At 45.8% G+C, this 12,358-nt stretch overlaps 1 protein-coding gene across 1 annotated transcript in view; it reads left to right on the forward strand.

The window, feature by feature from the left end:
* Positions 1 to 6,212: 6,212 nt before the first annotated feature.
* The window catches only part of ANKFY1 (ankyrin repeat and FYVE domain containing 1), a 505,630-nt gene continuing 499,484 nt past the window's right edge, over positions 6,213 to 12,358 (forward strand). Inside the window, exon 1 of the mRNA XM_086954801.1 lies at positions 6,213 to 6,428. Within this exon, the coding sequence (XP_086810927.1) occupies positions 6,419 to 6,428 (10 nt within the window). The 5' untranslated portion in view covers positions 6,213 to 6,418. The remainder of the gene's footprint in view (positions 6,429 to 12,358) is intronic.

A 12,358-nucleotide genomic window follows, 5' to 3' on the forward strand; every position in this document is an offset into this window, starting at 1 on the left:
AAAATTATATGTCAGGACAGGAGGCTCCGATTATGCTTATTCTCTTTTCTTTAATGAGCTCAGCAGCCAATATAAAACACAAAAAACTACATTTCCCATGAACACTAGGGAATAACCATAGAGTATGTAGTATAAAAGGGCACAACACTAGTCCTTCCTCCTCTTTCTTTGCTACTCCGCAGCCAGTTAAGTGACTTTATCTGTTTTTGGCATGTACTTTCTATATACTTGCTGTATTATTGCCTTTATTTCGCTTACTTGTATTTGCGCTTTGGCATTGTTATAGCGCGCTGTGTTTGTGACTTCCTTGGAGCGCTACGGCTCCGGCTCCGGCTGTACTGTTGAGCTTCAGTTACTGCTTCCGTCCTGTCGGCGTGTTTTCATTCCCGGAGCGTGTGTGCACCTCCGTTTGTGTCCGGGCGCCGGTGCGTTGCCCAGGGACGTTGTGGAGCGGGAGTATGGGTTACCGGCTCGCGCAGGGATTAGCGAGCGCTCTCGAGCCGGAGAAGTTTCTCGGGCAGCAGTGTTCGCGCATGCACGCTGCTTAATTTCCGGCTTCTGAACTTTCTCAATAGCGCCGGTTGAGTTGAAGAGGTCGTGTTGCCACACCCATGCCCACAGCCTGCTGAAATTTAACCCCGTACGACGCTGGAGTCTTGGAAAGGGCTTCGGTAGTAATTCTATTGCATAGGCTCTGCCTAGAGTGTGTTTGGCTTGGCAGGCTTATCTCCCTCCACGCTTTAATTTTATTCAGAGCCTGGTTTGTGCCTGCTCTTTTGGCCTGCTGTGGGGTTCTCACACTCCCCCCTTGCATTGTGTCCTTGGCACTCCATATTTATTTCTAAAGTCATCTTGTGGGCACTAATTGTATACACTTGTGTATCATGGCTGAATACTATGACGAAGATGATGACTATTATTATGGGGATGAGAATGAAGGTTCCTTGGAACATAATTTGGTGGAGGAATTGGACAAGGGTGTCCAACATTCTGTTAATAAGGCACTAGTTCGTGCCATTAACCCTCTTAAGCGTCATTTAAATCAATATGCGCTGCAACAGGGTTGGTTGCCTACATCCAAGAAATCCTCTAAGTCGCCTGTCAATCCCCACAAATCTGACTTCCAGAAATTGGAAAAAACTTTGGCGGCTGAGGCTTCGAGGTCTTCTGCGCCTCAGGATACCGACGTTTCAGGTGATGGTCAAACTTCCGCTTCTGAGCAGGAATCACCCCCGCCCAGAAAGCGTGTTCGCAAGGAGCATTTTGTTGACACCCCTGAGCGTCCGTCAGTGTTGAATTTCGAGCCAGCGGATATCGTCCATCCTAATTCTTCCTCATGGTTGCCTTCGCCTGCTGTTGCAGCTTATGTTCAGGCCCATATCCGGCAACCTTTTGATGCCTCCGTTAGAGCCAGACTCCGCTCTGAATGGCCGAGGCCTGATCTCGCAGATCATTTAGCGGATACCCCAGAGGTGGACCCCATGATGGTCACCTATTTGAAAAAATATGCTAAGGACCCAAAAAAGGGGCTTGACCGGTCTTGGAGGTCTTGCCAAGACAAGTTACTGGATATGCTTGGTCCTCTGACAAAAATTCTGGATCTTGGTTTTCAACCAAAGGAGGCCTCAGCTCTTGTGGATCCTGATGAGCTGATAGAATGGGCGCAGAGAGCTGTCTGCCAATTAGGTAACGCGAATTGTGTTGTTTCCTCTGAGCGGCGCCGCTCCATTCTGTTAAAGTTGGACCCGAAACTTGCGGAGCTTTCGAGCTCGGAGTCTGGTCCTGAGGCGCAAGGTCTTTTATTTGGACAACCTTTCTTGAAGGAACTTACTAAATTTGTCTCCACCTTCAGTGGCATTGACAAGGCGCAGGCTTCTTTACGCCGGGCTATGCGTCCGGTTTTTGCCAAGGCCGGACGACATCGTGGACGCTCGTTCGGCCGTGGGTCAAACCAACAGTCCCAGCGAGGTGCTTCCTCTGCGCGTGGTGGAGGACACGACTCAGGCTACTCCACCAGAGCGAATTTCTACCCCTCCCGCAAGGGGAAAGGACAATATGGTAAAGGCCGTTCCGGAGGACAGCAAGGTCATTACCAGGACTCCAACTCTGAAGGTGAGCCTGATTCATTCTTGCGATGTGATTTTGGGGGGCAGAGTACAGTTTTTCCTCAACAACTGGCGTATGATCTCCAACGATGCATGGGTGCTAGAAACCGTTCAAGGGTTCAAGATAGAGTTCTATCACCCTTTGCATCAGACCCGTCTTCCCCCGCCTTTAAGTTTTTCCCTTCCAGATCAAGCTTGCCTTTCAGAGGAAATCGAAGTTCTACTGCAAAAGGGAGCGATTCTTCCCACCGCCCGTCATCCGAAGGGTTTTGTCAGCACAGTCTTTCTGGTCGAGAAGAAGGGAGGCGGGTCTCGCCTGGTTCTCAACCTGAAAGACTTCAAAGGAGGGGTTGTATACCGACACTTCAAGATGGAGGGTATCCATCTCTTGCGAGATCTCCTTCGCGAAGGAGATTGGATGGTCCGTCTGGACCTCAAGGACGCGTATCTGTCGATTCCGATCTTCAAGCCTCATCGCCGGTTCCTGCAGTTTCAATGGAAGGGGATTTGGTACGAGTATCAGGTTCTCCCGTTCGGCCTTTCGTCAGCACAGTGGTGCTTCACGAAGCTTCTGAGGCCAGTTGTGGAACATCTCCGCGCTCGAGGTATACGTCTCATTATTTATTTGGACGATATTCTCCTAATGGCAGATTGCCCACTCAGACTTCTGACTCATCTGGAATGGTCCATCGATCTTTTGCAATCTCTCGGTTTCCTGATCAACGTTCCGAAATCGGTCTTGACTCCGACGCAGTCGATAGATTTTCTGGGTTTCAAGATAGATTCAGTTGCTTGTCAGCTTCTCTTACCCGCTCAGAAAATTTGTTACATCAAGCGGGAGTTGACGTCTGTTATTTCCAGACAGACTGTGCCATTGAGATTGTTGGCACGTGTAGTAGGTCTGTTAGCTTCTTCCATTCAGGCGATCTTCCCGGGACCGCTGCATTAACGAGCAATGCAACGTCTCAAGATTCAACATCTCCGCAAAGGCCTCAGATACTCGGATCAGATTCCTCTGTCGGAGGAGGTGAGGTGGGAGATGCAGTGGTGGCCGGACCACATGGAGGCCTGGAATGGTCGAGCTCCCTTCGGTGCGTCGCCGGAACTAGTGATCGAATCCGATGCCAGTCGCTGGGGTTGGGGAGCCCGCTGCGGCCCAGTCTCGACGGGGGGTCGATGGTCTCCTCAGGAGTTGTCTCTCCACATAAACTGTCTGGAACTCCTGGCGGGTTCTTTTGCGATCAAGTGCTTTACTCCCCAACAGTCCAACTGCTGCATTCTGCTCAGGATGGACAACGTGTCTGCAGTCCGTTATGTCAACAAACTGGGTGGGACTCGGTCCAAGGTGCTGGCGGAGATCGCCAAGGACTTCTGGCATTCTTGCCTGCAGCGGAAGATGACTGTTATAGCAGAGTATCTTCCGGGTCGTCACAATCAGATTGCAGATTGGTATTCGCGGCATCTTCGGGATTTCAGCGACTGGAGGCTTCACCCTCGAGTGTTCCGCTCTCTTCTTCGGTGCTGGGGACGGTGTCACATAGACCTGTTTGCTTCTCGCCTCAACACACAGCTTCCGCTGTTTTACAGTTGGAGACCGGATCCGTTGGCTCTGGCCACGGATGCCTTTATCCAAGCTTGGCCCTTGACTCTTTGCTATGCGTTTCCAACATTCCAGATGATTCCCAGGGTTCTGGCTTACGCCACACGGTTTCGAGCGGATCTGATTCTGATTACTCCGCTCTGGAGGGCTCAAGCATGGTTCCCGGTTCTCATGGAGATGTGTTGCGAGGCTCCCCTCCTTCTTCCCCAGAAGTGGAATCTGTTGCTGGATCCTCTAGAAGGTCCGCATCCCCTGATTCTGTCCGGATCCCTCCGGTTGCTGGCGTGGCGGATCTCGGGGAACGCTGGACGATCCCAGGCATTTCTAGCGACGCTTCCAAGTTCATTAGTGAGGCCTGGTCTCCCAATACTCACAAGTGATACAAGGGTGCTTGGAAACGATGGTGTGATTGGTGTGTTCAACGGGAAGTTGATCCCGTTTCAGCTGATGTCTCTTTGATACTTAACTTTCTGGTATCCCTAGCCTCTTCAGGTCTGGCTTATAGGACTGTCAACAATTTTCGTTCCGCTGTCTCTGCTGGCCATATCCAGATTGATGGACGGCCTGCTGGTGAACACCCTTTCATTTCCAAGTTACTTAAGGATATTCGTCTATCAAAGCCACCAACTCCTAAGTATGTCTCTTTATGGGATGTTTCCATCGTTTTGCGGTTCTTGGAAGCTTGGCCTTCTAACCCGTTGTTATCAGGTAAACAGTTGTCTGCAAAGCTGACCATGTTGTTATGTCTTGTCTCTTGTAAACGTGTGTCGGTCCGTGCGTTGGACCTTGCGGGCCGATGTTTTACGCCGGAAGGCGTTACATTTTGTCTTTCCAGGCGTACGAAATCTAACACTGAGGTGATCTTGTATCCCTCTTTTCCCGCTCATCCCAACCTTTGCGTTGTGCAGTGCCTTAAGGATTATGAAGTAAGTACTGCTTCTTTACGTTCTGATATGCAGGGTCAATTGTTGATTGCTTTGCAAAAACCATTTCGCCCTGTTACTCCAGCTACTTTGGCACGCTGGGTAAGATGGCTCATGTCAGAGGCTGGCATTGATGTGTCTGTGTTTGGGGGCATTCTGCCCGTGGGGCGATGGCTTCTAAAGCTTTCTCCTTAGGTGTCACTCTTTTTGACATTATGAAGGCAGCGGATTGGTCATCTGACTCGGTTTTTAAAACGTTTATTATAAACCCATTGATCATATTGCTTCTGTAGTGGTGGATCAGCTTTAAACAAGCATAATCTGAGCCTCCTGTCCTGACATAGAATTCAAAATTTGCAAACATACGTGACAAGAATTTTCAATTCTATTAAGGACAAGGAGGCGAGGATTATCCCACCCGTTGTTTTGACTTGCATTGTTTTTTGCTGTACATTGTTTTGATGATACTGCATGATTGTCTCTTCTCTTGTCTTACCCCCCCCCCCCCCCATTTTGCATTATTACTTGCACTATTTGGGTATTACGGCTCTATGTCTCTTTCAGGTTCCGACCAGAAGTAGTGTTTGCCGGTCTCATCCGTCTCACCGTTCTTCTACTGTCTGCGTCCAGTTCCTTTGGATTTCTACGGCGTGTTTGGCCTTATTCCTTTTGATCTACGTTGGATTGCCTTTTGAACTTGAACTGTTTACACAACAAAGAAAGAGGAGGAAGGACTAGTGTTGTGCCCTTTTATACTACATACTCTATGGTTATTCCCTAGTGTTCATGGGAAATGTAGTTTTTTGTGTTTTATATTGGCTGCTGAGCTCATTAAAGAAATGAGAATAAGCATAATCCTCGCCTCCTTGTCCTTAATAGAATTGAAAATTCTTGTCACGTATGTTTGCAAATTTTGAATTGTCCAGGCCACACAAAAAAACAAGCATTGGCATAGCCAATAGGTCTCGCCTTTAGGGACCTTATAAGTGTTTAGCCATGCAACAGTTGGTGTTGTTGCACCAAGGATATTGTGCGGGTTAACTAAACACTTATAAGATCCCAAAGGCGAGACCTATTGGCTATGCCAATGCTTGTTTAGGACGTGTGCCCTGGGTTGTAGTGTGTGAAGGGTTACGGGTAGGAGGGTATATGAAGGTAGACACAAGATTTTAGATGAGGTGGTTGGTTAAAGGAAATAACATTTTATTAATTCGGTTTATTTAGTTTGAAAGACGCTGTGCCTAGGGAATGTGTGATGTTTTGGGTTTTTCCATAACTATTCTAGTATCTCGGCCTTTTTACCGTTACACTAGTGCGCCGGTTTGCCCGATTCAAAGTCCAGTTAACTGCAGTTGTATTAATTAATATTTAGTTAATGAAAGCTGTTCTAGATAATATGTTGAATGCGAAAAAGATGCTCACCCAATAACATGCAAACGTCCGATTGCGAATAACATATTGGCTGCACGAGCTACTGACTGCAGTACTTAATAAGGTAGGAAATGAAATGCTAATTTCTGCTCGGCCGCCGGGTGGTGCTATACACACATTTGTGAGTCTAGCATATTTCATGTTCCAGTTTGCAAAATATTTAATCCTGAATAGAAGAGCGCTCAGTAGCTTGCGTCGTGGAGCTGATGTTGCACTCCTGCCACCTGCAGCTGCCCTGACCCTGTCCGGATGCGAGTATACACAGCAACCCGTCCACGCATCTCGCGAGAACCGCTCTTCCTGTCGCTGAGCACTGTAGACTGCCCGCACAGCTCTCGCGAGAACAGCCCGGACCCATCATGGCGGAAGGTATTGCTTGCTTGTTCAGTGGGCGCCAGGGTCGGGTTTCAGGGGGTGGTGGGAGGGAGCCTGTGGTTCTGTACATGCACCCAACCTCCTGGGGTCACCCGCGTACCGTTCCCGGGTGAGCAGCTGGGTTAAAAGCCCACCATCTTAAGTGTTCTGGTCCACGCCCGGCTGAGGCTGGAGCCGGCTCAGCTGTCATATCATAGATAGTGCCACTGAAATTTGTAATCAAAATGTCCCTTTCCTAACTTTTACACTTGTGCTTGCATCCTTTCTCCCAGCAAAATACAACTACTACTTTGCCTTCAACAAAACCTGAACTTGCCAGTTACTAACCCTGAAGTCTCAGTAGATTATAGTATGGCTTTTCTCTTCAAAGTCGCATTCCGATATTACTATATTTTTTGTACAACCCAAGAGGCATGTTTTGCCTCTGGAAGAGGAAGTATTGCATTTCCTTTTTTATTTACTTGGTTATAGTTTGGGTTAGTTTATAAATGAGAGAATAACGAGTTAAATATGGCAACGATCTGTGGCTTAGAGGGGTGGAGTGCCTTTGTATAAGAAATATCCATTTGTGGATTTGAACCTCTCTTAAGTACCTGGAGTTAAACCTGGCTCAGCAAAAAGGGACAACTTGCCAGCACTCGTAGACTGGCATCTCTGTAGGTGCTGCATCAAGGTTGTCCACGCCAGGCAATGCAAAGAAAACCCCTACGATTTAGTCGATGAATCTTGGAAATTACCCCACCGCAAACTGTTTATTTCTGTAGTAAGTGGTAACCCCTAAAGGCATGTGGCGTAACACAAAGTGAACCCCCGCTAAATATGAAACTGGCTCCTCGAGTCTACCATATCTCAGTCATTGGACTTGGGATGAATGACGTACTTTAACGGGTTGGGTTGGGAGGTTCTGTTTACCACGTTTGTTCATGTTCTATTTGACATGATTTTACTTATGTTGTTAAGACGAATCGCGAGTCCAACTCGCCTTTTTTCTGTTGACATGAATGAAATTATGGGTGTGTTGTAAGCTGGTTAAGAAAAAAAACTACGCCAAACCGTGCACATGCGGTTCAAGTAAGGTCTGTGTTTATCTAAAAAGCCTGAAGTTTTGTAGAAGTGCGACATTCCCGAGTGTTTCAACCCTCGTGAAAGAAGCAAAGAAAGATACTCGTTTATAGACTGCTAAATGTTTCAGTACTTTTGGTAAAGTCGATGAATCTAAAACAAATCTACTTTCACCTGTTCGTCTTGGCCGGCCAAATACTGCTATTTGTGTCGATTTAGAGATGAAAGGGGCACCTGTTGAAGGACTGCAGCAGGGTTTAGTTGTTTACTTAATCTTGAGTTTGTATGCTTTTACTGCACACTGCAGCTAGATTTTCCCATTTTTTTCACATTGTAGTTCATTTGGTGCCAGAGACACGATTTTATGGTTTATTTTTGGCATATTTCCGTGTAATAATTCATAACATTTAGTAAGTGTGGCTATTAGACAATCTACAGTGTGTTCCTTGTAAGTGCCCTCTTAGATGGCCTTGCTTCATCTGTATAAGTAGATTCGCTTGTATTTGCAGGCGTTCCCCCTTCATTTTAATAGATTTCGACGTTTGGTCTTTCCTTGCAGAGCTGTAGCCCATTGCCTCAGTATATAATATGAAATGCTTTTCATATCAACATTGTGCTATTAGCAAGGACGTTGCAACCAAGGAGACCTGTTTGATACTAACTTTTTGCTTGCAAAAAGTTATTTATTAAAATAAATAATATGCCTTGCTTTTCTTATATGTATCATTTAGGGCTTCTCCTGAATCAGTCATGTTATAGGCATTACAGTGAATGTTGTGATATAAAGTCGTGCTATTGTGTTCTGCATCTTTGACGCACAGAACTCTAGTCTCCTATAATTGGGTGTTGTATACACACACTGCGGGGCACTTGTACCAAGATGTCAATCTCTTAATGACCCATCGATTGTACATTTAGTTAACCTACAACTGTCTTTTTTACACTGTTAGAAGTACCAATTTAAGTGGAAGTCCCAGCGTTCCCCTTTCCATGCCTCAGACAGGCCTCTGTTGGAGAGGATTCGATGCTTTTGCTACTCCGACCCAACAGGAAGCAATACGTTAAGACTCGTGATTACATCGGAAATGAAAGTTTAAAAGTGCTGCGTCGTCAGAAATGCTGTCGAGTCATCTTCCATACGGAAAAGAAACCTACTTTCCAATAGTTCAACTGCTTTACGGTTTTCACGCAGTCTTTGTACATCTGTGTTCTCCGATTCCCTAGAGTGCATAGATTCGGCCTCTGCGCTTTCTTTTACAGCGTTTTAACAGTGCACGCTATTTGGTGCCGATGCGAGCTGTGTTTAGCTCGGCAGTTCTGGAAGGGCGTTCCCTGTGCTTTTATGGAAACCAGATGCCTATATTTGCTTGAGAAAAACCCGATTGTGCAACGTGTATATTTCATTCATTAAAAAACAGTTGGCCTATTCTCTGTGAGCTGTTTTTTTATTATTAAATAGAATCTAGGTTGCATAATCTTGTAATAGGACGCTTTAGTGTTGCTGCACCAAACACAAAGCCATTGTAGCGAGCAACACACGAAATATGAAGAAATAAATTAAAAAGCTTGGTCTCATTTAGTTAATTTGTAGCTGCAAGTGGTGTGAACTTTTTTTTTTTTGGGCTGTAGATATCGTTATAATATTTTGACTGTACTTTTTAAGCACTGATTTAAAAAAATGCACTACCATAAGCTAAAGCAAATGGCCAGCAAGGGAATAAATTGGAGCATAATACTTTAATTAAATATTTATGCATTTAGACATCTATAACGCTCTGAACAAAATTCACAGGAATCAATCTAATATCTGATATTGCGGATTAATGCAGAGAAGAGGACAATAAATGTAGAAACAGGCGTGCTAAAAATGTAATAGTGATCAATTGGTCTGTGTTAAAGTAAGGGTTAACCCAGGGGCTTCCATGAACATCAAGATACATATGTATCCCGCATGTTAGTTGTATATATTTTCATGCATCGTTTCAATGAGACAGAAGTCTGTAATCCTCGCTTAAAACAAGGAACATTACTGGAGAGCTTAGGACTGTATTGTAGGGTATGTCCCAGTCTTAACTGATCTAAATAAAAGTTGTGGAATGTGCGTCAACATTTCGGTCTCCTGTTGTATGAATATGCGAGACCATCCTCAAACTAAGAGTAGTAGATGGCTACTGTAGATGACCCCTGAGAAAGTTCTTCCATTGGAGTGGATGATAGGAGTGAGCTTACTAATTATATATACTTGTGATATTAAAATAGTTGCAAAGAAAAGCAATCTAGAGAATTGGGGGATTTATTCAGAGCACCACAGCATACCGTCCTGAAGGCAGGACAGCAATCAATCAGGCGAATCAATAAGGCGATTTGTTAAGCGTGACTACTCGCCCGTAAGGGTCTCAAGGCGCTGGGGGTACAGGTTCCAGTCCATCAATGAGGGGGTCAGTCGAAGAGCCAGGTTTTGGGGTTTCTTGCAAAGATGCAAAGCATTGTCTGTCGGAGGTGGAGCAGATGGCGTTCCAGGCTCTGGCTGCGAGGAAGGAGAGGCCTCCCGATCTGGTCTTTCTGGTGTGGGGGACCATGGCATAGGAGAGTTGGGCTGATCGTAGGGTCCTTTGGGGTGCGTGGAAATTGAGTCGACTGTTCAGGTATGCTGGTCCGGTGTTGTGGAGGGCCTTGTGTGCGTGGGTGAGCATCTTAAAGGTAACTCTGGCCTCGATGGGGAGCCAGTGGAGTGTGCGCAGGTGCTGGGAGATGTGGCAGTGTCTTGGCAGGTTGAGGACCAATCTTGCGGCGGCGTTCTAGATGTTCTGTAGCTTGCGGTGATGTTTTTGTTTATTCCAGTGTAGTGTGTGTTGCCGTAGTGAGTCTGCTGGTGACCAGGGCGTGAGTGACGGTCTTTCTGTGTTCGAGGGGGAGCCATTTGAAGGTTTTACGTAGGAGGCGGAGGGTGTGGAAGCAGGAGGACGAGACGGAGTTGATCTGGCGGTCCATTTTGAGCTCTGAGTCCAGGATGATTCCCCGGTTGCGTCCCTGGGGGTGGGCGGGTTACTGTGGACAGGGGCCACCAGGTGTCGTTCCAGGCGTCGGGGTTTGGGCCCATGATGAGTACTTCTGTCTTGTTGGTGTTTAGTTATAGGCAGCTGTTTTTCATCCATTTGGCGACAGCTTCCATGCCTTCTCGAAAGTTATGTCTGGCGGTGTTGGGTTAGTTGAATAAGGAGATGAGTTTGGTGTCGTCTGCGTATGACACGATGCTGAGTCCGTATGTTCTGACGGTTGGGGAGAGTGGAGCCATGTAGACGTTGAAGAACGTAGGGCTGAGGGAGGACCCATTAGGGACTCTGCAGGTGGTTGGTGTAGCCTCTGAGAGGAAAAGTGCAAAAGTCTTTCTGAAGTGCATTCAAGCACACCCAGGATAAACATTCTCCTGGAATGTAGAATGCACTACAGAGAATAACAAGAAATGTGCTGGGGATGCATGCAATACATGTCTATGCCAGACCACAATGCAACACATCCTCCCTCTTAGAAAACAACATTAATGAAATATAACATTATAAAAATAAGATAAATATAAGCGATACTTACACAGTACTCTGTACATTTTTTTATCTTACAAAATCAGCAAACCTCCCAGGTAAATATCTGATTCTGTCCTTTTAATTCTGGAAGACACAGAATCGGCTAATACTTCTCCGGTGCCACTTGACTTTGGACTACCATTGGCATTGACACAATTGCAATCAAGTTGAGTTTTTTTGCCAGACTTTACCAGAAAATCTCTGCCTTTTCCCTCGTCATCAAGGTAATTTTGTCAACATTTATTCCCTTAACGGAACACTTTGCGACCTTCTTCACATTCTATACCTTTCTATCTTGAGTAATTACACAATTGGGAAACACTTTCTGCACTTTTATGGCGTTCCCAATCCTGGACAAACCCTTATTGACCATTCCAGGTCTTAGAACCCTCACCCAATCTCCAACCTTTATTATGTGAGATTTTACTTTCCACTTGGTATCATACCATTCCTTAGATTTCTTGTTTTCTCCTCACTCTTTCGGCAACGTCCCTTCCACAGAATTCACCTTTCACACCTCCAAACTTCTCCTTAAACCACCAAGGACTCAGATTAGAGGCGGGATTCCTCCCTTTTAGCAACTTGAATGGACTGACTTCCGTAGTGTTATGAGGAGTTATGTGGTAAAGCCATAACTTTTCCCTCAAAGTGCTCTTCCAATTTCCACCTTGTCGATGCGCTTCTACTTCATACTCCTCAAAACACAATTGAATATTTCCACTTGACCATTCTCATGTGGTTCGTATAAGGTATTAGTTACATGTTTGATGCCAAAAGTCTGAGGAGAGACTCAATTTCCCCACTTGTGAGCTGAACATCATTGCCAGTAACCAGTATTGATGGGCATCCTCCTCAGGCAAATACCTTCTTGAAGAATTAAACCACTTCCTTTGTGACACCAATTTGACCTCAGGCCAATTAGAATGGTAATCAATTAAGATTAATGCAAACCTAGCACCCTTAGGGAGAACATTAAAAGGACCAGATATGGCAAAGGCCACCTTTTGCCAAGGCAACTTGGGCCATGTACAACTTTAAAGAGGAGGTGTACTGACCTTCAAAATCTTCCACTACCCACACACACTTCACACACTCCTACTGTCCTATCAATCATCATATCCATTCCTGGCCATCAGAAATGTATGCAAATATGTTGCTTTATAGCAAACATACCCGGATGTACCTTGTGAGCCAGCTTGAGAATATTTTCTCGTACATCCATGGGTGGAATACACTTTCCCCTTTTGAACAAAGTATCCCTCAACCACCAATTCTTCACCC

This window comes from Lissotriton vulgaris, chromosome 2_1, assembly GCF_964263255.1.
Source record: "Lissotriton vulgaris chromosome 2_1, aLisVul1.2, whole genome shotgun sequence".
Classification (NCBI taxonomy): Eukaryota; Metazoa; Chordata; class Amphibia; order Caudata; family Salamandridae; genus Lissotriton; species Lissotriton vulgaris.